The sequence below is a fragment of the Eucyclogobius newberryi genome, unplaced genomic scaffold (genome assembly GCF_026437365.1).
Source record: "Eucyclogobius newberryi isolate DKJ021-1_F unplaced genomic scaffold, fEucNew1.0.hap1 SCAF_12, whole genome shotgun sequence".
In the NCBI taxonomy this organism is placed as follows: domain Eukaryota; kingdom Metazoa; phylum Chordata; class Actinopteri; order Gobiiformes; family Gobiidae; genus Eucyclogobius; species Eucyclogobius newberryi.
Window position 1 is genome coordinate 29368404 of NW_027315746.1, and position 26525 is coordinate 29394928.

The 26525-nt window shown below is 41.1% G+C and overlaps 1 protein-coding gene across 6 annotated transcripts in view; it reads right to left on the minus strand.

Annotated features, from left to right (window-relative positions):
- The window catches only part of st3gal3b (ST3 beta-galactoside alpha-2,3-sialyltransferase 3b), an 80978-nt gene that overhangs the window by 6245 nt on the left and 48208 nt on the right, over window positions 1-26525 (minus strand). For all 6 annotated transcript variants that reach the window (XM_072441841.1, XM_072441842.1, XM_072441840.1 and 3 more), the window contains 2 exons: window positions 7636-7782; window positions 2931-3077 (listed from right to left, as the gene is read on the minus strand). In XM_072441841.1, the coding sequence (XP_072297942.1) occupies window positions 2931-3077; window positions 7636-7782 (294 nt within the window). The remainder of the gene's footprint in view (window positions 1-2930; window positions 3078-7635; window positions 7783-26525) is intronic.

The window sequence follows — 26525 nt, forward strand, 5'->3', positions numbered from 1 at the left end:
TGCTATGTCAAGAATAAAAGTTTAAATCTGGATACTTTTCCAGACTTTAGTTGATTCAAATTGAGAGCTTTGACACTACAATTTGGTAATCCTGCACAGAAACCCCACTCTCTGAGCGCGCTGGCTCACACTGCAGAGGAACAGACTGCAGAGAAACAGACAGTGGGAACGCAAAGGCCTTCCTCATGTGTGCCTTGGCAGTGGTGAGGTCTCCCAAACAAAACGCCACAAGTATTACCATTAATTAGCTGGTCGTAGCGCTGATGAGATTGCTGATGAGGCTAGCATGCTAACAAACGCCAGAGTTGGAGTGGAGTTTAGACAGGGGTTATCATCAGGCTGACATCATGGTTTATGGAGCCCACAGAGCAGCGGCGTGTCTGGGTCCACCGGGCTTTGGAGTAAACAGGCTGATGGGGAGGATGAGGACCGTTCATAGAACCTTTCAAACAACGGTCCTCGGCCTGTCGTCAGAAATAAGTGGCTATATTTGTTCAACAGTTTTAAGGTGGTCAGAACAGCAGTGCAACAGTTTTACGGTGGTCAGAACAACAGTGCCCAGAAGAAGTGTCTCATTCAGATACATCTACAGTGGAAGAGTATTTTTTTTAATTGTATGTAATGTTTGAGAATACAGCACTACTTAAATGACATGTCAGAGTTGCGGTAATATTTAGGTGTTCATTCTCACAATATGTAGCACTCTCTCCATGGAGACGAGGTGACACCATCAGGAGAAGTTATGTCTCATTTATAAAACTTTAAGAGGGATTTTTACTTAGTGTATGTACGGAAAAACAATCGTCCTCGAACTTCAAGCCTTTATTATGAACAGCTTTGTCCCTCACGACATTTTTAACCGTTAACCTCTCATGCGATGCCACATGTGGCCCGTTTGTCTTTATAATCCGGCTAATATTACAAAAAGTTATTTTTTTCCCCTTCTTTTTTGCCCTTAGGTATCTGTCTGCACTTGTATCCTTAATAAATAGGACGCGAAAGGAATTAAATAATAGATTCAAATAGCCTATATTTGACAGAAAAGTGACATTTTATTTGATATTTCATTTTTTAGACTTTTTTTTTTCCACACCAATGATCGCGGGCCAGCCCTCCGCTACTTGCCTGGAAGCGAATAAGCCCTCGGGGGAAAATAATTGCCCACCCCTGATTTAGTGAATCATATTGCAATTCATCTGAATTAACAGCGATTAACGAGGGTCTCTTTTATTTTTTCTCAGATTTGTAATGAATTTGCCATTAAAAAACAAATCTATTCCTGCTCCGACATTTTGTAGTTCACAAGGTAACGTGGATCATAGTTGCACATACGCACGCTTTATAAATGAGACCCCAGATCTGTGAAACCAGGACCCCGCCCACAGTGAGATTGCATGTTTTCAAAGGTATTTTTTAGCAAATGAATAAATGCAAGTTTAATGCCAAACTGAGGAACATTTAAATCTCAAGTAATGGACTCTCCCACTCCAATGTTACATTTAATCTTACATATTTTATTAATGTTTTTTTTAATGTTTTAAACAGTTTTATGTGTCGCTAAACATAATTTTCCATGACAAAAAAGGCTCAAAAAGCCCATTTGGACTCGTATAAACGGTGGGATCCTGCTCGACAGACTTTATTCTAGCTGGTCTTGAAGCTTTAGGGCCAAAAGAAAATTGACAAATGAGTAGTCTGGGGAGTATAGAGAGATTTTAATTAAACTATTAACATATCAACACACGAATATGCTCATAGATTATATGGCGCTGTAAATTAAATAAACCTTCAAATGTGAGACGTGGTAGTCCTTAATTCCTTAAACCCAGACAGACTGTTCAGATCCCACAGTGTATCTTTGTGTAGGGTCTGATGTAGTTTGGCCGGGGCCCAGCTGCACAGGAGTGGTCTCTGCTCGTCCAGACCCTCATGTTAGCTCCAGTACTTAGTCTTGTGGGGGCCTGTGGGGGCTGCAGACTGAGGCCGGGCCAGAACACGCTTGTCAAATGGGTTTCTTTTCTGCACTCGGTATCGGCAATTAGACTTCAGGATTTAGACAATAAGATCTAGATCTGATTAACTGGAGTGAGACCAATTTCCCACAACTCAATGACTTTTTTTTAACATTACAGCAGCAGGGCCATTTCTGAGCCTTTAAGGGGCCCTTTGAGGTCCCTTTTTGCCAAACAAAACAATAAAAAGTCATTCAACATCCAACTTTTGTCATCATCACTGATTTTTTTCCTGTCATTGTTCTGGCCCGGCCTCAGTCTGCATATTATGTAAAATCCTCTTTGTAAAGTCATTGTCCAATATTCAGATAATTTTTCTCACTGTGGTCAATTTGAACATAAACAGGTAAATATGTGGTAAGGGCACTATACTCTATATTAAGTTAAAATGTAGATCAAATGTTAAATTGTATTTTATGGTTCCTGATGTTTACTGATGTAAAATTCTAACAACACTATATTTCTGATAACTTTATTTTAATTCATATTCATATTCATTTTCTTCAGAGGGCTGTTTGTGATGAAAACTATTCCCCTTCAATGAAAGTCATTCTGATTCTGATCTCGTTGAACAATGCTTCTTGTAAATAAAATATATAACGTATATTGTATAACGTCTATATGATAGGTTAGGTCACTAAAACATAGAACATGAACACAATTATAATTCAGTTCAATTCAATTAAAATGTCTTCCCAACCTGCAACTTAACTTAAGTAAAATTATGATAAATATTTACCATATGTGCTACCAACTTGTTCTGTTCTAACTGACTCCCAAACTTGAAAACTATTAGATATACCTGAAGCTTGGGGCCCCTGTGGACCTGGGGCTCCTTGGATGTGCCTGGTTTGCCTGTACTAAGATACGGCCCTGCACTGTGACACTGGTGGTCTCCCAGCGGCCTTAAGAACCCACCTCCTTGATGGCGGACATCTTGACGGTCTCATAGTAGTGCAGAGGCGCGTGGGGCATGCTCATGTCGTAGCCGAAGCCAGCGACCGCCACCTCGTCACAGTTGTGAAGCGCCATCGTTATGGCAACCGTCCCCAGCGTCGGAATGTTCTGCAGCAAGCACACAAAAATGACCCGTGTTATTATTGGGTCCTTTAGCATCTCTTAATGAAGACCGAGCGATGACCAAAAATAGAAAACTGGACGAGACTCCAGGAACATTTGTAAACGTTTGTCCAGGTCTTAATTAAGATGAAGCGATGGTTTTATTCCAAGCTCAACAGAACAGTGGACAAGTAGCCAATGGTGTTCTTGGCCGGTTTAAAATACAAAGGTCTTAAGGTCTCAGAATAAGATAAGGCTGAGAGAAACTATAGACTGAGGCTATGTTCCCATACTGTACTCTGCTAATATTAGACCGTGACCAAACCTGAACCTGAAGCAGAACTAACAATTAACCAGGACAACGCAATGAGGAACGCCAAGATTACAGACATGCGCTACGGAGAGACACTTTCTACTGTGAGTGAAATTTACAAATGACAAAAGCTTTGCGTTGAAATTATTAAATGATTGAAACATTTGTATTTCTTGCACCGCTCCTTTAGGTTTTCTCAGTTTGTGGTCCAGTCTTTGAAAATACAAGATTTAGTGCATTATTTAAGGTTTTGTCCCTCCAATTACACCATATTCAAATAGTAAAGTAGAGTAAAGTTGAGTAGAGTAAAGTAAAGTTATAACTATTGGACCACTACTTTGTATTTCGACTTGGGTAATATTAATTTGAAGTAAAGTTACTCTTAGTTGAATACAATGGTGGCTACTCTACTCACCTCTGACCTTGAATATAGAAGTATTTACCAGTTATAGTAGTAACCCAGTACATAAGCCGGGTTTCAACAAATAAATTCCTATTGGTTCTGTAATAACACCTTCAAAGCCAGAACATATCAACACGGCGGCTTTAAAATACTTCTTAAACACCTCCTGGCGATTTGGTCAGGGTTAATTGCCCTCATATTCCGGCGCTAACCCACTGTCCATGTAGTACCAGGCCGGGCTGTTTATCTGTTCTGACACCAGATCCTCATGTGCGGTTCCACTCTCTGCTGCATTTGACCCGCTGGCTTTGTTCTGCCTGGCCGCGGCTAACTGACTCTGAACACTTGGTGATTAACTATTAGCTCTAAGTTTCGACCCTCTGCGGCTTGGCTCCGTGGGGTTAAACCGCGCTTCCTTACCGCCCCGGGCCGACACAAATTTTAGCGGGGGTGAAACGGTGCACGCTTGGACACAAACGAGGGGGGAGAAGAACGAAAGAAGAAAGGAGGAGTGTAGGGCAGCCTTATTAAAACCATTAGCCTGATTTGAGGACCCTGGGGGAACTACGCAGCTGGCCAACCACCTACTGTGAACGGGACTAGATGAAACCACGCGTGCTTAAAACAAACATAAGCAATCTTTAATTTTTCGTAAACATATACATTAAACGTCGCGGTGTTGATGTCGGAAAGTGTCAAATCGCACAGCTAATTTTGAAGGAGACAAATGCGATTGGAATGACCGTCTCGGACATATGTTGCGCACATGTTCTGGCTGTCGTTGTGTCGGGGGAGTGAGGGGGGAGGCATAGGTAAGACTTCCCCATTGGGCTGTTTTCAAACCAATATTCTCCATCCAAGTCATCAGCAGAACACACATGCGGGGCAATTACAGGCGCATGATGAGGCAGAGCGGGGCAGACGCAGAGGTTTCTGTCGAGCGGTGCGTTCCTGGTGTAGTTCAGTGACATACAATTACCACAAGTCTGCTCTGATACAGGGGGAGCGGCGTACATGTTTTTATGAGCAAATGGAGCGCGTTAAAGAGTGAGCGGAATAGGGAGTACGGGAAGTTTGGACAAGCAGCATGAAATGTCACTAAATTTGTATAAAATGTGATGACTTATGCATTTTAGACCAACTCGTAAAGCAGAAATAAGTAACACTGGCGATAAAGCTCCTCCTGCAAGTCTCTTGTGAAAACACATTGTCAAAAGAAAATAGACCCAAAAGCTTTTTTAAATTTGTTTGGCTTTTTTTTTCTTGACCGTATAATCACATTGAAAAACATTTAACATTGCCGAATAAAAAAAAGAGCCAGGGTTTCTCCGCCGAGTTGTCTTTGGGTTGATGTTGTGAGGCTGGTTTTCCAGAGAGACGGCAAATCTCCAACACCCTCAAAATACATATAGACTTTAATAAGGTGAAAATGTTACTTAGTTCTGCTCACTCCTAGAGTGGTTACGTGATGTTGCCATGATGCGTGTTTTCAGCTGATTTACACAGGTTTTGGCGACGTCTTCCAACCGGGAAAAGGCAGCACCATATGCAGTATCCCAGGTGTGGGAGAGTAAAAAGGCCCTCTTTTATAGTGACGTGCACATGTTTCCATATTTCATTTGCCTGATCAATCCAGCAGTGTGTTTGTTGTCCTCGGCTCCATCCCAGTCCAAAATGTGCTCCTTTCTTTGGCAATGGTCAGAAATGCAGATCCAGAGCTTTGCCGGTGGTGCAGTGGTAAAGGCCTTGCAAATGGCTACCACCTGGGTGCCGTGGGTTACGTTTTCAGCCTTGACCATTTGCCTAATGTCTCTACCATCTCTCTGGGCAAGAAATAATCTTGATTTTTCAACCAAAACAATTGCGAATTTAAGTTGTTCCTGTTCTTCTTTGTGTTTTATTGCCTGGGTGCACGCACTGGCCGTGAGAGATATGGTAATTAAAATTAATATCTTGATATTTAATTATTAGTAAGAAAACATTTTGGCAATCCACCCGATATGTGCTCTTTGAATGTATAAATTGAGGTTTCAAATTTGAAAGGAGAGTCAAATTAGGCCCCAAACTTCCAAAACATTACTTTACACCATTTGTTTAAAAGATTACCATATATATTTTTGGAATTAGCTCTTCTTTTATTTCAATTAATACACAAACTTGAAATTTGTATATCTTGAAAAAAATCATTCATGGTATTGACACATTTAATATATCGCCCACCTCTAACTTAGCTTGCTACTTATTTGGAGAATATTGAATTGGTCCATTCTTATACGACGGTACAAATCTAAAGTACATAGTGCTCAAATAATACAACAACAAGTAACAAAAAAGATCAGCCAAGCTTAACAAAACGTGTTTCCGCTCCACTCATTTGAGCCCTTCCCCTCCCACATAGTAATTACTAACAAACTGTTCAGGTATGCTGCACCTACATCCAAAAGGCCCGCAAAACCACAAAGTATTATCCGTCAGGAGAAAGTAACAGCCAAGATGATAGAAGCAGAGATTACAGACACTCCCTCCCTCGTGAAAGCACAGGAAAAGGTCGTCAATAACAGCAGCCGGCCCGTTCCTTTTCTTTCATCAATTATTGTAAATGGCCGTGGTCCGGTCGGCTGTTGTCTGAGTTGGAACAGGCCTGATTAGGTAAATTGGCCTCAGGGACGGTGATGTTAGCCGCCTTTGTGTTTTTCCCCTCTCGCTAATAGATAAAATACGATCAGAGAATTCCAATGTTTAATGCCTTTTTTCCCCAGATTTGACCTCCGCTGAGAGAAGCTATTTTCGTTTGTTCTTCGGGCCAAGAAGGAAATGCATTTTGGTGTAGCTGTACAATTATCAAGTACTACTTATGTCATTATAAATTATAGGCTGCATTGAGAAAAATATATGTACAAAATCTCTACATTCTTGAAAACTTGATGAATCATATACTGAACCAGGGAGATGGCATTTCCTGCTTGTTCTTAGCACCCGTCGCTGTCAGCCAATCACAGCCCACTACCTCACAGCCTCTCAACTAATGAGTAGGGTGTGTGATGTCATTATAATGTAAGATCTGATTATATATGCGCTCGTTCTGCTTTTCAACATCTGGAGTAAGTCATTTAACGGTTTTCAAATATAGGTTTCAGTTATGACCCAAATAATTTTCCCATAAATTAAAAGTATTTTTATAAACTCACTCACTTTCCTCTCCTTCGATATTTTCCCGGAAACAGAATCTATAATTCTCTCCCTTCATCACATTTCGATCCGTTCCATTTAAATATTCAGCTCACTCGAGCCGGTTTTACTCTTTTTTTGTTGTTAAATGAATGCTTTTCTGGCCACCCAAGAATTGACACTACAATAATTTATTTAAAGAAGCAATCTGGACACCGATTGTATCTCTCTGAGTTTAAACAAACATGGCAGCTCAGGAGGAAAAGACAAAAAAGGCAAACAAAAAAAAAACTAAACAAAAAGTGAAGAGGGGAAAAAAAAAACCTGAGTGAGGAGAAGGAGACAATTTTTTGTTAAAAAATATAAGGAATGGTGCCCTACGATACAATCTCCCCTCAGTCTACAATAGCTTCATAAAACCCTGGCAGAAATCAAACTATTCAAATGCTAATAAAAGGTAGGTGACAGCTCTGAGGAGGTGGCCAGACCTCAATAGGCCTAAATGACCGGATCCGGACAGGAGTCTGCCTATTATTGACCTGGGTACTACAGTATACGGACTATACAGAGAGAACCAGTCTGAATCCCTGGCTAAATGAACACATGCCGTTGGATTGAGAGTAGCCTGCCACCTGCATAAAAAGCAGCAAAAAGCCAGAGAATGTGTCAAAGTGGCTCACCCCTTTGCCCATGAGGCCGTTGTTGAAGGGCAGCCCGATGAACTGGAAGGCTGCCTCCTGGATGAAGTACGGGTTCAGGATCCTCATCTCGTTGGGCTCCCGGGGAACGGCGTGGGCCACAGATTTCCAGAAGCCTTCTACTCCCCTCTGAAACAAAGAAGGCATATAATCGGTCAGATTCTTCTGCGGGCATAAACGGTAGATAACAGTTGTTGATTGTAAGTATTTGTATTTGTTGAAAATATAATAAGTAGGGCAAGAAAGTATGTTTGAAGGTATTTTTGAGCAATAAAAACACTTGTAATTGAATAAATATAATAAGATAGAGAGACAAGACAAGATAGACCAAGTGTGAACATTCTAGACAAAGCAATAGCATCCCCATGACAACAAGCAGGTGGTGCAAACTCCGCCTCCAGGTAATTTTGCATAGTGCACCTTTAAAAGAACAAACATTATTGTAAATCTAATGCTATAGGTATCAGCCGATTGCAATGTCATATATGTCTTGCATTTATGGCCAATTTCCTTGATTTAACTACTGACAAAGTCCATGTTACCAGTATACCCAACCAAAAATATATGATTTAACATAATAATAACAGTTATAAATGGCACGTGAGCATTTTTTTTTTTAAACCACTGATCAGTCTGTTTCAATAATATAATAATACATCATTTCTGAACATCATAATGCACCTACAGTCTCGGCTGTGTCACGCAACTCAAACATGGAGGTGATGACATGGGCTGGAACCTCAGCTGTTGATTGGCTGACAGCCGGTACATCAAAGTGAGCTTAGCCTGAGTAGGGCTGACGCAGAACACAGGAGCCCACCAGGAGCCAGACCCCGCAGCACTGATTAGGGAAATGACTTTGGGCCTTTAATAGATCACACCGGGACCAGGGGCTCGCCGTGGGTAATTACCGATGCAGGGAATAGCGCCTGGTCCTGGGGTGAGGGGCGCTGGCTGAGGGCGAGGGCCTGGTTGGGAGTAATTTTAGTTTTGACATTATGCTGAGTCATTACTATAGTATATATATTCTGGAGGTTTGGCACATGAAAAGAATGATGTATAAATATAATAATTTAGAAGGTGCAGTATGTAATGTTTCTGTTGGCATGTTATCAGCAGCAGAGAGAATTAATGTGGGGAAATAAACAAAAGCTAGCTTGGCTCCTGACGTGCTAATGTAAGGATTTAAGCTCGGAATCACAAGGGTTCACAATCCAATACAATACACAATACATAATATCACGCTAAGGCGATACATGTGATAATCAATATATTCCACATGATATTCTGCAAGACTTTTTCATAATGAACAAATAAAACAGTACATTTTATTTATTTATTTGATTTAGGACAGTGTATATAAATCAATGTGTCGGCACTAGCTTCAAAATAAATATACTCTAATACCATAAATAAGGCATAAGGCAGGAAAAACAGAGAACAACAGACATTTAAACCTAATTGACCACAGACACATAGTATGTCAAGACATCTGAGACATTGCAAAGAAACCACAGATTAAAGCAAAAGATCATCTGTGGCTGCATGATCTGCTTTGTTTTCAACCAATTTTTAAGAACTGTTTTGAAGGTTGTGTAGTTGTCACATCGACATTCCATTTACAAAATGCACTTCAATAGTAGAATAGAATGTAACTGCATTACAAAACTGTTCATTTAAAAAGAATTGCCACAAAATTGTAGTGCCGTGACAACAGATTCATGAAATGCACCAAAAAAGATGTGATGGATTGATAGCCTGCAAAAATCAATTCTGTCTGACATGATTTAATCGACTTAAAACCAGTAAGAATCTGGGGAATCTGAATCTGAGAGTTTTCTGAGGCTCAAAGGGAGAGGACTTCCTGAACAAGAATAATAAAACAAGGGTGAATGAAGATAAATACAACTCTAGATATGTTTTTAATCAGGAAAAAACGTGGTCAAAAGCTCAAAGAAATCTATTTCAGATATGTGTCCTTTAAGGTAGTCATGTATGTTTATTGGTCACTGGCGTAAGCTTAAGCACCAAATTGGTAAATATAGTGAAAACCCTTTCATTGTTGATCTTACTTTTAATATTAAAGGTCGCTTTACCATGCTATACAATGTGGTGCAAAAAGTGAACTCCATCTCTTTCCAAAGTGCGTTTGTAGAGCCAGCCAGACCCGAGGTGAAATATAGCAGAGGAAATGGCTGTGATCGTATGTTGACCTGAGAGAGCACCAGGCAATCACCTCCAGCCTGTGAGGAGAGCCGTCAAGACACACTCCCCAGCCTGACTCTCATTTAACTCCAGACATTTGTTCCACTCAAGGACCAGGTTCTGCACTGATAACAGGAAGTCACAATGAAAACCTGGAGACGTTATTGGTCAGCTTCAGTCGAACAGCTTTGGGAATGACCAATGAGTAAACTTTGGGAGATATTGGAACAATGTGTGACCGCTGAATGGGTGTAGGACGAGTACTGCAGAGGGCACACTCGATCAACCCTGCTGCTCGTTGTAATAGTGACAGCACACCTATAGAAGCCTTCACAAACATTGGATTTTGTATGGTTTCATCTAAACAAGGTCCTAGAGTTTGGCATATTTGTCTTATTTAGTCAAACATCTGTCAAATTTGTCCATTTCCCAAAAAATGCTGTCATCCATTTTTTATAATGGCCTTCTTTACAAACAATTTTTCTCTATTTTCACAACACAAACTTGTTTTATTTGGCGGAAATCTTCAAAGTGCCTAAACGTAAGCTGTGAGATATTGTATTTGGTCTACCCCGCGAAATCTGCATGCGACACTAATGCACTGAATAACTTAATTTTCATATTGTCAGCATTGAAATGGAGCAAAAGATCATTGTCCATGTAGTTATCTCTGTTTTTCAGGCAGGAGGCAAAGGTCCATCCCTATGAACATTGTTCAATCTGTTTTTCACTGTCGCCCTACGAGGTAACTACTGTTGTGATTTTGGGCGTTATAAAAATAAATTGAATTAAAGCCGCATGCGGCAATGATCGGCCCTCGCTACGCCGCCGCCACGCCGCAAGAGGAGGGGGCGCTAACGCTCCCCAATTGTCCTTTTATTACATCTACTGCTGAATCTGTGACGCTGTCACATCTTCTCCCCTTTGTTTTACCATTCAAAAAGCAATTTTATTTTGAATTCTTGGCAAAATGTGCGGCTTTGCCGCACAGACACCGTGACTCTTTGAATAAAAATGTGGATACATTTTGATGGTCCACCCCTGAAGATGAGTCTCACCAAATTTCAGGTTAATATGTCTAACGCCCTGGGAGGAGTTTGTGAAAGTCTAAAGTATAAACATGTTCTGGCGATTTCCCCATTGGAATAACATGGGAGGTTTTGGTCATCGCTACGGCAAAGCCATAACAATTATGACATGGGTCTCATTGACTTTTTTGATGGGGATGCTAAAATTGAGTTGTGTGTCAAATTTCATATAATTTCGCAAAACTAAACATTTAACCTCCATACAAAATCTGTAGGAGGCGCTGTGGGGCCAAATTAATTTATTTCACTTCAAGTAGGTTTAGGGCAAAGAGTTTAACAACTGATTCTAATTTGACGCAATTCGGACTTTATCTGCGCAAACGGCAGAAATGTTAAATTTGGGAGATTTCTGAAATTCTAGCTAAAGTTTGCGGCTTCGCCGCACAGAGACCGTGACAGGTATCAATGTAATTTGAATAACTTTTGATGTCCCACTCCTCAGTACCATTTTCACCAAATTTCAGCTTTTTAGAGCCAACGCCCTGGGAGGAGTTTGTAAAAGTACGACATTTGGAAAAACTCCGAGTCATGCTTAGCCATTTTTGAACCAATATGGCCGACATTTGGTTGGGCGGACGGCGTTGCCGTAATAATATTTTTTTACTTCTCTTGTCACCATCTACCTCTGCGCCAAATTTCATGATTCTACGATCAGATTTTTTTTTGGGTCATTTCCTATCTCTCAAAGCATTTTTGGTACATTTGGGGGCGCTGACGCGCCAATTTTTTTTGTTTTAGAAAAGGGAAATAGCCAGAATGTAGAGAGGCACGATTTTTAGAGGTGTGCAAATTTTTTTGACTTTTCGTCAATGTTCACTGGGTGAAAAATAGGGGGGTTGGTCCCGAGGAGGAGGAGGAGGAGGAGGAGGAGGAGGAGGAGGAGGAGGAGGAGGAGGAGGAGGAGGAGGAGGAGGAGGAGGAGGAGGAAGAAGAAAAGAAAGAATAATATTCCGATGCGAAAACAATGTTTCCCATTTTTCAAATATCATAAACTATACATTTTCCTACCTCATGGTGTGGGTCCCTGGTCACTGACGGGTACTTTCGTTAATTTTGAGTGGGCTCCGCCCACTTTGTGTTTTTGGCCCTCTTTACAGTAATAATGTTCAATTTTTGCATTACATGCTTATATGCACGGAACATGCAAGAGATGGGGAACGTATTCGTGAGCTACTTAGCGCAAATGAGTGCTTTATATGGGGATGACGACCGCTCAATGTAAAGTGCTCGTTTAGTGCCCACTTTTGCACGGGCTTCGCCCGTTTACAACGGTAATGTTCCATTTTCCTACTACTAATTAGTATGCACGGGGCGTGCGTGAGTGAAGGAGTGCGTTAGTGAGTGTTTGGAAGTGGGCGAGCACTTCGCGCTCGATTTCGTGCGCACTATGTGCGCACTTTCGCAGCCGTGCTTTGCACGGCCTTACGAGATTAATAGGCCTCTCGCCAGCTTGTGGCGCTCGGGCCTAATTAGATATATTTTGCTTTATTATTGTTAATTGCAATACCCAGCCCTACAATGAATTTTCTTTACCGACAATGGCAATAAACCTTTTCTGATAATGATTCTGATCATCCGTCATTGTGCAAGTCAAATTCTATTCCCAAATGTATTTTCTTAATCCGATCTAAACCATCTTGTAACCAGTCGAAAATGTCAGTGAAAGAAATATGTGAAAGGGATTTATTTCTTAGTGGTTGAGGAAACTGGGGCACCAGGACCAAACCTATGCAAAAAAGAGGAGAACGTGCAAACTGTACAAAGGCCCTGGACTGCGGGAGTAGAACCTTGGACCTTCTTGATGTGAAGCAAACCGTAGTGCCACTATGTTGCCCCAATCCCATGACAAGCAATTACATCTATAGTCATTCATTCATTTGAATTCAATTACATTTTATCTGCAAGTATTCAGTTTAGGAAATCCTACAAACTAAATACAAACTCATAAGTAACTCCACTACTCCACTATAAAAATACCACTACTTCCTGTGCGCCAAGTAACCCAGCCCTGCTCCTACCTGTAAAGGGCCTGTGTGCGTGATCGACTCCTGTCAGTGAGTCTCTCCCCAAAGGCACAAAGCCAAGCGGGTCAGCCGATGTAAATGGGAATCACCTGTTCAAACAGCGTGCACTCCCCCCTCTTTGATACGTCCATGCGCTGGTGTTTGTGTTCACAGGCAGTAGCAACAGTCTGTGGCCCGTTTGAAGGAGCCTCGTCGAGTGCAAGCCTCGACAGGAACGGCCGCTCATCTCCTGTCAACACAGCTTGTATTTGCCAACAATCTATTTAGCGGTGCACAAGGGCATAAAAAGCGCAATGCATGTTTTCTCCTTTAATCTGGGAAGTGAAAGGAGCTAATGGTACAGCACACACACACACGCCCCTGGTTTTTGAAGAGCGGTGATCTAACATGTACTACGAGGTGGGGTGGGCCTTTGAACGCTCTCGTAGATGCTACAGGTGGGAGAAGAATGTATTTACCGAGAGGAGAGAGGCTGTGGGCGCTGGTTTAGTGCAGGAATGTGCCAGATTCATCTTTAACTCATTGAACAAAAGTTATCCCAAAGACTCACGATCGTCCTCCACTCTAGGGTTGTCAAAAGTACAAAAAAATGAAGAATCACATACTATTGATAGAAAAACTTTTGCGCAAGTATCGAAATTGACTATTTTAAAATAAATATACATTAACGGGACAGAATGTTTTTCTGAACAGTTTTAGCGTGATCTTGAGCTTAATCAGTATAAGACCACATGGTAAACAAAGAAAGTACAATTAGAGCCACAAACGGCATCAAACAGCCCTCGCGGCTTCGTACACCACTAGCCTGCATGTCCCTACAGATGGCGCTGACACGCCTTCGGTGGCATTTCACCTGAAGAGTGGGTCCAGCTCGACTCAGATGGTCCCTCATCTGCCTGAAGAGTGGGTCCAGCTCCAGTCTCCCTCGCGTCCGCCTGTGAGAGTCGGATCTCTCCTTCACTCTGGAACTCCTCCAGGTTTCTACTTTTTCCCAAGAAGGTTTTTTGTAGTTTTTCCTGGCCGAGAAGGAGGGTCTAAGGACAGAGGACTCTGGGACATCGTCCCTCGCCACCACAGACATTGTCTGACTCCCTCGCCACCACAGACATTGTTGATTCATTTCTCCCTGTGGCCCTCAGAGGCAACCGTTGTTGTGATTTTGGGCCTTACAAAAATAAATTGAATTTCAAAAACATGTGCTTCTGTACATCTACTTACTCCTATTTTAATAACATGCTTCTGTGCATCACCATTACAAAGTAACACAACGGTCCGTGAACATAAGACTGTAATATATATTATGTTATTCTAACTTTTGATTTCCAGCTCCTGAAGAAGATTTTCAGTAAACTTAAGGTTGGTTGGGCTAACGCCCTAGGAAGTTTGTAAAAATAAAAAAAATTCCCATTAAGATAACATTGGAGGTGCCTGTCATCATTGTGGTGAAGCCGTAGAAATCAGAGTCTGGTGACGATGTGAAAACATCTGAAGATTATGGTTTTATTTGTTTGTTTGTGTTTGTTTGAATGTGTTTTTTCTTGTTCTGTAAAATTATTTGAATTACTTTGTTTACGAATTGTGCTCTACAAATTTAACTTGGCTGTTATGAACAAGATGAAAAGTTAAAGTCCAAAATACTCCCAATTACCCAGCACAACATAAATTAATTAATTAGCTATACAGTGCTATCACATAGTTAGGAACTGGATTGGCTGAGTCACAGAAGAAAACGGTCTAACTCGTCTTTCCAAAGGAACCAGGCGTTTGTTTTTCGCTCCACTCTTTCTTCTTGATAAGTTATTACCTCTACTTTTTGTAGGTCTTAAAGTCCGCCAGCAGCATTTTCTCCTTCTCCATTCTCTCCTCGAACATGGCTTGTTCTTTGGCCTGCCACTTCTCCTCGGTCTGTTGGTATGCATTTGGATGAACCTTCTCCTTTGTCTTTGTAATCTTGATTTTTGGACACTCTCTCCACAGACTCATTCCTTTCTTCCAACCAGGATTTGTTTGGCCTGCCATTCCTCCTCCCTCTGTTGGTAGGCTTTGTCTTTAGCCGACTCATCGCCAGCAACTCCTGCTCTCTTGTCTGCAGACTTCTTTCTTTCCTTTATCAAGGCACATTCTTTGGCCTTCCACTGCTCCTCTTTCTGCTAGTAGCCCTTTTCCTTGGCCAACTCCTCCATGTTCTTCTACTCCTCCCTCTCCTTGTTGGCTTGCCACTATTCCTCTCTGCTGGAAGACTGAATGTCTATGCCAACATTTAAACCAGATATTGTTAAAAAAAAAAAAAAAAGAAGCTAAAAAAACAGGGGACCGTGCTTTCTCTGTGGCGGGGCCCATGCTCTGGAACAGCCTCTACTGACACACTGGGGCAGTTTAAATCCTTGTCAAAACATTTTCTCTCTGGCCTTTTAAACACGAACTGAGTCATGATTTTCATAAACTTCATGTGTGTTTTAATTGTTTGTATAGAGGTATTATTACACTTTGGGCTTTTGAAGTGTGCTTTATAAATAAACCTTGATATCGATACTTATTCTATGGTTACATCAAAAATGACAATGAAGACAATAACAACAACAGAATAAAAGACTATTGACTCGTCCTTCTCCAGCCCATCCCTGGTCCCATGCAGCGTGTGGTGGAGCAGAGCAGGGCCGCCTGCTCCGTTGCTTGTCCTGCTCAGAGGAAGTGGCTGTTTCCCCTCTCCCGCGACAGCTTTATGGTGAAATTGGCGTGGATTATTAGCTTTAAGTGTGCACACTCAGCTCTGCCACAGCACCTGTTAAAACAAGCTTTAGCTCCAGAGATAACTTCAAGGTGCACGACAAGCTCTGGAGAGGAACTAGGCAATTGAAATAGAAAAACTATTCTGTTTGATTTATTTTATGTCTATTTTAAGTATACAAAAGGTGAAATACAAGTGTGTGAATGGTCTTGCACTGACAGAACCGACAAAATGTGTGTGGCTCATCATTCTTTTCATAAGCAGAAGCACAATAAATACATTACGTTACAATATCTTGAATACAAATTATATTGCATGACATTTATACAGTGCTTTTCTACCTTCAAGGCACGCAAAGCGCTTTAAGGAGGAACCACTCCCCCGTGCACTCACACATAGGGGAGAGGTGGGTTAAGTGTCTTGCCCAAGGCCAGTGGATCTGACCGCACTACTTTTTTTTCTTTTTAATGTTTGGAGCGGGATGTTTGGATTTTGAAATAAATATTGTCTGAATGCTTAGTACTTCTTTAACATGTTCTTTTGCAGCTATTTGGATGGTCTGCACTCTTGTTTCACATGCAGAGATTTTGGACCCAGTGGCTCCATTAAGACTAAAGCGTGCAAAGCCTAAAGCACAGTCTTGGCCAAATGAGAACACGCACAAGCTCAGGTGCTCATGTAGACACGGAGAGGAAATAGAATAAAGATGGTCTCCAGGTCTCTCTGCAAGTAGTGAGAGTTCAAATGTAGTTTTCTTTACAAACCACAGATGCCTTTTAACACTCCGAAGTCTCTTATAAATCCATGTCCCACAAATGTTGTTGTGCCCTCGTCTGCACTTTGTGTCTCCGCGTTTCGATTGCCAGTAATTTCTTTTGTACCTAATACCACAACAGGATATTACACTGTCTATGAGTGTTTTGAGCCAGTGTCTTTTTGTGATTTGAAGAAAACTGTTCAACACCACTAGATATTATTCCAAGTCATCTGTTTAAGGACGTTTATGACCCTATTGGACCTTATTGTCAAAAGTGTCGTCTCTGATGTCAGGCTGTTTCCCAACTTCCCTGAAACATTCTGTTATCCAACCTCTCATCAATAAAAGAAACAAATCAACTGCAGGACTACATTAGTTTGAAGAAAATTGGTGAAAAATTTGAATCTGGCTTTAAATGGCAGAAGAGTACAGAAACTGACCTTTTAAAAGTGTTCAATGACTTGCTTTTAACTATTGACTCTGGGAAATCTGCAGTTCTCTTGCTTTTAGACTTATCAGCAGGTTTTGACACTGGATAACGGCATCCGTTTTTCTCTCTTCGAGACATGTGTAAGCATTAAAGTTTCAGAGCTCAGTTGGTTTCATTCCTCTGTTGGACAGGAGCTTTCCTGTTCGTTTAGGACAGTACACCAGTGTCCCTCTTAAACTATGGTGTATTGTAATTCCCTGTTTGTAGGGCTGGACCAGGTCTGGACCAGGGCCTTCTCCAGCACCTACACACTATCCAGAATCACACCTGTGCTGTGCAAACTGCACTGGCTCCCCATTTCACTACAAGCCATTTTGATTTCATATCTGCTCCCAGAGAGGAACCGTGATCTGCCAAGACAGTGTAAATGAAAATGAAAGATGTCACTGTTGTAGGGTCATAGAGTAAATATTCGTGAATAATTGTGAAATTGTGATGTTTCTTTTCACAATAATTGTAACTATGGTTGCACTGATAAAAGAATGGTTATCAGCAAAAGCTCTTGTACCACCAGTATCTAAACCAAATCACTGATCCGATACCACAATAACGGATGGCTGTAACTGTCTATTCATTCAACCCTATCAAACCAGATGTAAAAATTGACATATTAAAGGTTGAATGGACAATTTTTTTGGCACAAATCTGAATCTTATTTCCTCATGGCGTGGACTGCCGATTAGTCCTGCCACGTATCAATCATAAAACGCACCTACCTCTCACCTGCAGCCGCGTGCGGTTCGTCCTCACGAGCAGCACGTTTTCGCGTGTCTAAGCGCATGGATCTATCATAATATAGTTCCCTCGGTGTACGGGACAAAATGAAGACGGAGAAAGACTGTTCGAGCTGACTCAGAAGTAGATGGAAATCTACGGGAGACGAGAGATTTCCCAAAGAGGTTTTTTTTTGTAGATTTTTCTGGCCGAGAAGGAGAGTCTAAGGACAGAGGACCCTGGGACATCGTCCCTCGCCACCACAGACATTGTTGATTCATTTCTCCCTGTGGCCCTCAGAGGCAACTGTTGTTGTGATTTTGGGCCTTACAAAAATAAATTGATTTGATTTGAGAGATGCGATGCGATCTGTCGCGCTAATAAACAAATGCACGTGTGTGTTGTATCAGTCCGCACGGGGGAGTGCGCATGCGCACTCAAATCGCCGAAAAATTGTCCATTGCGCATTACAATGGCTTTAACAAAAAAAAAAATTAAATTGGTTAAGCAACATCCCAAACACAGAGTTACGGACAGTTTTATGGATTGATGGAAGCAAAAGGACTCCAGATTTTTGTTGAGGCATCAATATTGTAGCATGGTTAAAAGTCCAGTAAATTGTCAGTTTTAAACATGTGCATGAAAATAATAAATAGATAATAGACAAGCAAACGCCCTTACATAATGGTAAGAATAACACTGCATGAGCCGTTTTATTTGGCAGGAGTTTGTTGATGTTACCATGGTTATAAGGGTTTGTTCCAAGTTGCCCCGTGGCAGAGTTATTGAGCGTGAAATGTATCATTCATGTATTTGATAAGACTTGGCCTGGGGATAAAACAGTACTTTAATGTGTCAGAGGAACCTAAAAGAATCACCAAACCACACCACAGCAATTACAGACAATAACTGCTATGAGTGTTTGCACATACACATAAGTACAGTGTAATGACACGTTTTCTCCTGTCAGAAAACATGATAAAAAGGAAAAATAATTTGAGGGACAAGGAACAGGAAATCTATTGACAATAAATTACATAGTGACTACCATCATGCAGGTATTTAGAGGCGTGACCCAGCAGCGGCTGGTCCATTAAGGGCGCTGGGGCGCCGCCCCCCATGTCAATCTGCCAACTACGTCAATTTTTTTTGTGTCTAAAAACAATATAATTTATTCAAAAATATCTTATATTCTAATTAGTGTAAATGTGTAAAATAATAATATATATCCATATATACATCTATAAATAGATATAGATGTATACTTTGTTTGCGCGGCGCGTGGTCTGCTGCCTGGCGCAGCCTGCGTCACTTTTCTACGTAGCCGTGGGGCGGTTTGAAAAGCGCCCCAGAGCCCCATAGAAAATCAATGGGGATTTTAGCCAATCAAATCACAATCAAAAAGTGACTACGTCACTATGGTTTTCTCCATAGGAAAATAGCGACTTTGGGACGCTCCAGAAAGCGCCCTTTTGAACGTAGTAGTTACGCCATGGAGCTACACTTTTTACACTAGAGCCTGAGGCATGTGCGCGCGCCTACGCGGAAGTGCCACACACGCCGTGTTTTCCGTCTTAAAACTGCATCTACAGACGTCTGTTACAAAAGGTACGTCCAAAACGACTCAGAATGAGCTCCTCGACTGTTTGCTGGCGTTATTTGTGTTGAAAGCGGCTGATTTTGTATCAATCCGAGCCGAGACATGTGTCTGTCAAACTCCGTGCTCCGTTACCATGACAACAAACACGCTGTTTTTTTTAGTTTATTACTTGCATAAGGCTAACACTAAGCATTAAGTATCGCTTAACTTCTAACTTATCATTAACAAAAGTGGAAATAAAGTGTGTTTACTTAATTAATTCAGTTGTAAATGTGTATTTAAAATATGTATCCATACAGTCAATGTTAAAAATTTCAATAGCCCCCCCTATAATTTGTACCACCAGCCGCCACTGACGTGACCTAAGTCCTCGCTCCTGGATTTCAATTACCCGTAGCTATTTTCCCATCTCTCCAAAAAAATTGGATTAGGGGTTGACAGACAAAGATGTGGGTGCCATTATTTTTACAGATTCCACGACAGACAAGTAGAGAGAAGTGTCTTGCCCAAGGATACAATAAGAGTGATAGGTTGGAATGAACAGGCAATCTTCAGAGTTGCGGTCGAGTATTGCCACTGATTCTGCTTCTGTTGTCACTGCTTTGTAATTTCACTGTTGTTATGAATCCACCTAATACGTCAGAATTTGTCAAGAAAAAACAGATGGCGAAGAAGGGGACATTTTTTAACATACAAACTGTAATGTTCTCCGTCCAACAAATGAAACATGAAACTCCAGAAGGCATAGTTAACATCTCCATGTGTGCTAGTATCAGGAACGCTGTGTAAACACAGGGTGACTCAAGCAGGGCTGAACTAAATTTGTAAAAAGTTGTTTTGAACATAGACTGTATTTGCAGCAACAACATACAAATAAATGATTTAAAAATGATACAATTTGATTTTTTTTAGACTCCGTTTCTCGCAGTGGAAACCTATGTGTACCGAGAACTTGTCTTATTTTCCTCGGTTTATTGCAATATTATTGCAATAAACCGAGTGAGGAAAATAAGATGTTCATGTTTAGAATGAAATAAAAAAGATAAATGAATACAAATCAAACTACAAACATTTGAATTGTACTTGCATTGAAAATGTTTTACCCCATAAACTTCCAAATATCAAAAAGGATCAAAATAGCAATTTGGACTGGTTCACTTTGGAGTGGTTTGTTAAGGTCCGAAAGTGTCTCCATTGTCCGTGGACATTACCGATCTATTTAAGATCCAAGGTGAGCTGTGAGCACTTTTGAGTAAGATTCAATTCAATTCAATTTATTTTTGTAACGCCCAAAATCACAACAGCGATTGTCTCAGAGGGCGAAGATGATTGGATAAGACTCACAGCAAAAAGCAGATAAACGGAAAATAATCATTTCACACCAAACACTGCGCAGCGAAGTGAAATAGTTTCTTGTTTACTCTAGCCTTAGCCACAGTGCTGCAAACGTGGGATCACTAAACTCCTTTTTGTGAATAGCTGAGATCGGCTTCATGATTAACAGAAGTATAATTATACGTGGTTTAGATCTGGTGGTATTGAGAAGGCCATATCGATTCTTTGATGGTACTTTGCAATTTGAATACCACTTGCTCTAAAGTGAACCCGACTGTAAAGTGAACGTGGCTAATGTGGCAAGAAACATGGATCAGTTTCTGTTTTTTGACTCACAAACAGGATTAAACGCTTTGTCTGAATGTTCACGTTTAGCCAAGTATATAAAAGTCACAAAACCATTTCGACGTATGCCACTAAAAGCATTGTGGTTGGTCATGTGTTGTTGAACTGAAAACAGATTCACTTTTTATTAGCGTTGCATGTCACGTACAGATATCCTACAGCCGGATGCACTGCAAACATGTGGCCTTTTAGCGCTGTAATGCGAAGTGGAAGTGTGCTTTGTGGTCAAGCTTAAAAACATAGGCACTGTACTTGGGCTTTCACTTGTTGGTTTAGTCTTAGCTTGGCTTGTTCATTAGCGTAGCATACATGTCCCACTTGTGGCTTTACAGACTGCTGCGTCTAACCACCAAAGCCATCTACTGAGGAAGAACAAGTTTCCAAAATAGGTGAAAGCTGGTGAAGTGCACGCACAGGCCATTAGGGTCAAACACTCTTTAACGTGGTGACTTTTCCTGCCACGCTGCCTGACCCGTGCTCCCGTTAAAAGAGCAGTTTTTCCCCCAGTCACAGAGGGGTTATGGCCAGTGTGAAAACCGTGTCTGCAGTCTATCATGACGACACACAGGAAAGATGTTTGCATTTTGTCTCATAAACATTCCATCTTCTCAAAGGGCGACCGATTCAACAGGTCAAATAATAGTTTTCAAAAGCAATTGTGAGGGCCCTTACTCTTACGCAAGCAAATATTGTTTTAGTTGACTGATTATTTCATTGGAATTGGATTAACCATGTGATACAATATTTTTACAATATTTATTTTAGATCTGTGTCACTTACATGGCTTTTTTGTTGGAAGAAAAGGTTTCAAATGAATGATGTCTTTGAAACCTGTGAGGGATTCTTGCATCATTGCATCAGAATAAAGCATTAATTTTTGTAAGATATCACTGCTCATCCCCACCGGCCTCATGGACTCTCCGTTGTAATCAAATCAAATACTGGACTTTTGAAACAGGAAGAGCCCATGTTAATTAACTACGCTGGCGAAGGCGATTCATTTTGGAAACACAAGCCTGAGTAATCAGTGAGATCCGGGCCGTGCTGCTCCATGTTGGAGCGGAGTATGTAAATGTTTATGGACACATGCTTCTCTGAGCTTCTGCACAGATGTTTGGGCTTTGGACACAGACACTGTTATTTTGGACTCGCCACTTGACATGGTTGGAGTAGTAGGGCCAAAAATAACTAAGTTTGTGTGTTTTGTGAAGAGGACATTTAAATAACTCACCTGTGGTAATATTTCCAACAATATGTACAGTGATGTTCTAAGGCAAAGTAACAATGATTTAAGTACAACATTTTACAGACTTGATTGAGCGTTTTGGTACGGTCCAAAACAAACTTTGGGTCCCGGTGCACTTTAGTTAAGGAAGAGCTAAGCACAAGAGCGTGATGATTGGACAAAAGAGAACGCAGACTCTGGACAAAACAACCAAAAACAGTTGAAATGTGAAAATAATAATTTCTCACCGAATGCTCTGATAAAATGTATATGTTAAGCCCACATACTTAGCAAAAAAAATGTGTCTCCAGGTGGGATCTGGGAAAAATGCTCAAGCCACAGCCTCAACTGGCTCCATTTGATTTGGAGGCGCAGTGGCTCTACTCTGACCACTAACAAAGTGACTCAACTCCTCATCTTACTGACCTAACCTAATACTGATGTGCAATTCTGTCATATGTGCAATTACTGTGAAATTCATGTGCAATCTATGTGCTGTCGTGACACATATTCATGTGCAATTACTGTGAAATTCCTGTGCAATCTATGTGCTGTCGTGACACATATTCATGTGCAATTACTGTGAAATTCCTGTGCAATCCATGTGCTGTCGTGACACATATTCATGTGCAATTACTGTCGTGATCACATGCAATGGTATTTATTTATTTATTTATTTATTTGTCTATGGGAGTTTTTATTTATTTATAGGAGATCTTCTACTGAAAGTGTTTTTCAGACTTCCTATAAGTGATCTGTTCTTCTGGATCTACCTCTGTATCTACCTGCGTTGCACCAATTAAATTTCCCCATGTGGGACAATAAAGGAATATCTTATCTTATCTTATCTTATATCATCTACGTAAAAGCACTAAAGATCCATAACACAGAGCTCATAACCATAGGTGAGTAGGAGCAAGTGTAGATGGAATGTTAACTGAGAGCTTTTTGTTTAAGTTCCTTTTCGAACAACCTAAAGAAAGTGGTGTTTTTGTGGTTCAATCCAAGTGTTAAAGTATCTTTGATTGGAACAGCCAAATCAAGCTCAATTTATATACTGAAGGATGAATGAATGACTGTACAACCGCTTCACGTAAAATAATATAGGTTTTACTCTATGAACTAGTAAAGGTTTGACCTTTAGCGAGCTGCACGCTGTCACTAAGGCCGCTTTACATCTTCCAATGCAATGCTTTGGACAAGTGTTTCCATCCGATCGGTGTTGTATTTAAAGGTGAAGTACTTCCGAAAATGATCCCAATCTATCATGTGTCTGTGTCAGTGCCGAGCGTCCCCCCGTGTAAACAAAGCACTGTGATAGGACGCCTGCTGTTTACTGGGGCCTGTATATCTTTCACCGGTGTGTTTGAAAAAAAACCCGCACATACAAACAACTGCGGCGGCGCGCTCAGGAACCGCGAGTGAACAGTGAAATCACAGGGGAAGCAGACAACATGTAGCAACTGTGCCAAATGGTGTTTGAGCACATGCATAAACAGCAAGTAACTGGGCAATCACCCAGTGTGGGTGCAAGTAATGCTGAATTAGAGTGGGGCGGCTCGCTGATGGTCCTGTGTACATAAAAGAGGTCTATGCAGATTTCCAATGTACAACATGTTTAGTGAGAGGCTGGGTGATCTCCACCAGCCCTGATGAGGAAAGAAAGAGAGGGCTTTAAGACTAGACTTCACAACTACTACTTGAATGGCCAAATGTTTGATCATTTAAAATGCTGCAGTCTTTTGGGGCAATTCTAGTCACTCCACTCTGAGGTTGCGTGGTACATTGCAATCAGATCAAAATCACAATTCTAATTATCGTAATTAGCAAATTGTGAAGGCTGCAAGAAATTTGCACCCAATTGCACCCAACAAAATGTCCTGGTTCACATAAACTGCAAGACCTGTAGTTTAGACAGTTTTTGATCTTGTATTAAGATTTGCTTGGAAAGTCCAGAAGATAAGATAGCCTTTATTTGTCTACTCAATGGGGAAATTTCAGTCTTGCAAAGCAAGTAGATACAGAAGTAAAAGAACAGATAATTTATAGGACGCTTTAAAAAAAAAACACTTAATAGAATGACATAAGAGTATTTTTATACAGATTAATATCAGTCTCAAATGGATAAAATAATAATGAATAATGACAATGGAATAAACTGATTTGTGGACAATAATTATTTATAAGCACCGGTAGACCTGTTTTTATTGCTCGTTCACAAGATCCCCCTTGCAAACCTATCTTGCTCCTAGGTAAGTTATTTCAAAAGCGTAAATTATGTCTTTCCTTCATGCACCTAATCATGATCATATTAAAATGAGCAACTACACATTTGGGGCAGATTTCTGCCAAAATGTTGCAAGTTTGTACTATTTCCATCCCCAGTGAGTCACTTGTGCTCCACTTACTCTCATAAGGAGGGGAGTGGAGTGAGTTTGTGCATCCTTGCAGCTGGAGCCTGCAGTAGGAAATCCCCCCTCTCTCTCGCTCTCACAGATGTGAGGGCTCCGAGTGACAGGGACGCGCTCGTATATACACGGGGCTGTATGCTCCTCAGTGCACCCAACAGAAGGAACTCCAACAGCACGTATTCAAAGCACTGTTTAGGTCTGATGTCCATTAGTGCATGTTAGGTGTGAGTCACGCACAAGCACGGACATCGGACATTAACAGTGCTGCGCTAAACTTTTAAGTTCTCCAAAACCTCTTCCACTGAAAAACAATCCAGGCACCAAAGCACACTTTCTGAGAGGCCTTTTAAAGTGTTGTATACTGGCACTTGGACAGTTTGGACAGGAGCAGTCAGAAGAAGAAAGTAGGGTGCCAAAAAGCAGTGGAGAGACAAGACTCACGGCCTTTTCATATGTTTGAGAGGGAAAAGCTGTGTCCGCTGCCTACAAGAATGAGCCACATTAAGCTGCACTACAGGGGTGGGTCAGTTCTGTCACTGTGCTCTAGTGTAGAAGGTTGGTAGTTAGATTCCTGCCATTCTGCCCCAGGACTGATGTGGCTACTGAGGAAGATCACCGCAGTGTGCCAGAGGAATTACTGAACATGTATGTACAGTATTCTGGTAGGGCCCAGGTGGAATATTATCAAAAAGGGACACATTATGACATTATTAAAAGCTCAAAAAAGTTGTTACCTCATCAAATACCTGGAGTTGTATTTGGCTTCATTCACAGATGTTTCATTATTCCTGTTTACAAGGTTGTCGTCCCCTGAGCCTCACAAAAACACTTTGTTTCAAGAGAAATCCAGACTTCTCCAGTTGCAATCATCAGATCTATTCAGTGCATTTTTCTGGTCAAATTGTGTTCACAACAAACATACAGCTCTCTTAGCAGAGCAGTCATGTTGCCTAAGGGCTTAATTTATTTATGTTCTAACTGTTCTCCCCCACTGTAGACTGCAGAAAGCACTCTTCGGAGAAACACAGTAGTTTTTAAAAGCGTGTTTTCCAAATGTAGACATCATTTTAAGTTGGAAAATGTGAAATACAAATGACCAAAAGCATGTTTAAAAGAAAGTTAAAGAATGCATGATATGTCCAAGTTCAATCTCAATTTCATTAACAAACAAGCCAAACTTTTTATCAGTGCCAATTAACAAACTAACTTATTGTCCACCATTGTGAACCAACGACACATTTCCACTAATACATGATACAAACAATCATCCATCATGCTTCACAGTGCTTTGCTTTACAAAGATTAACACGAAGATTGTCATATTCTATCCTTACTACGAATCCAACAGTAATTGTGGCATCAAACCAGGCGCCTGGTGCTTCTCTTGCTGCGTACCCCCAACCAGACCTGAGCCTGAGACGTGACGTTACGAGGGGCACTGTGCACCGGAGGAGCGGTCTTCCTCACAGAGCAGATCAAAGCAAATCGACTCGGCTCCCAGGGGCCAGACCCATTATCCTGGGCCCCCTCTCCTCTGTCCTCTGTCCCCTGTCCTGACACAAGCCGGGGGCCCTCCTCAGCCATTATTTCAACCAACCCGCATTCAGTCTTAATGCAGATCTTTTCTGTAGCTGCTCTTTTAGTATGACCTTCAGCGTGCATTATACAGGCCATTGTCCGTCTGAGAAGGAGAGGCATTATGGGCCTTCCAAAAGTGCCACTGGAAGCAGAATATGACATGTCCTTTGTCATTGAAACTACATCAAGAAGCAGGTGTTTGGAGTGAATGTTTCTATATTCAAATCATAATCATTAATTTTATTTTTTCAAAACAAATAATAAACAATACGACATAACCACAGATTATTCAGTAGTGGGTCGATTTTTGTAAAACAGACATAAAAACATCCACGATTCGCAAATGAATTAAAAAAAAAATAGAAGCCTAAA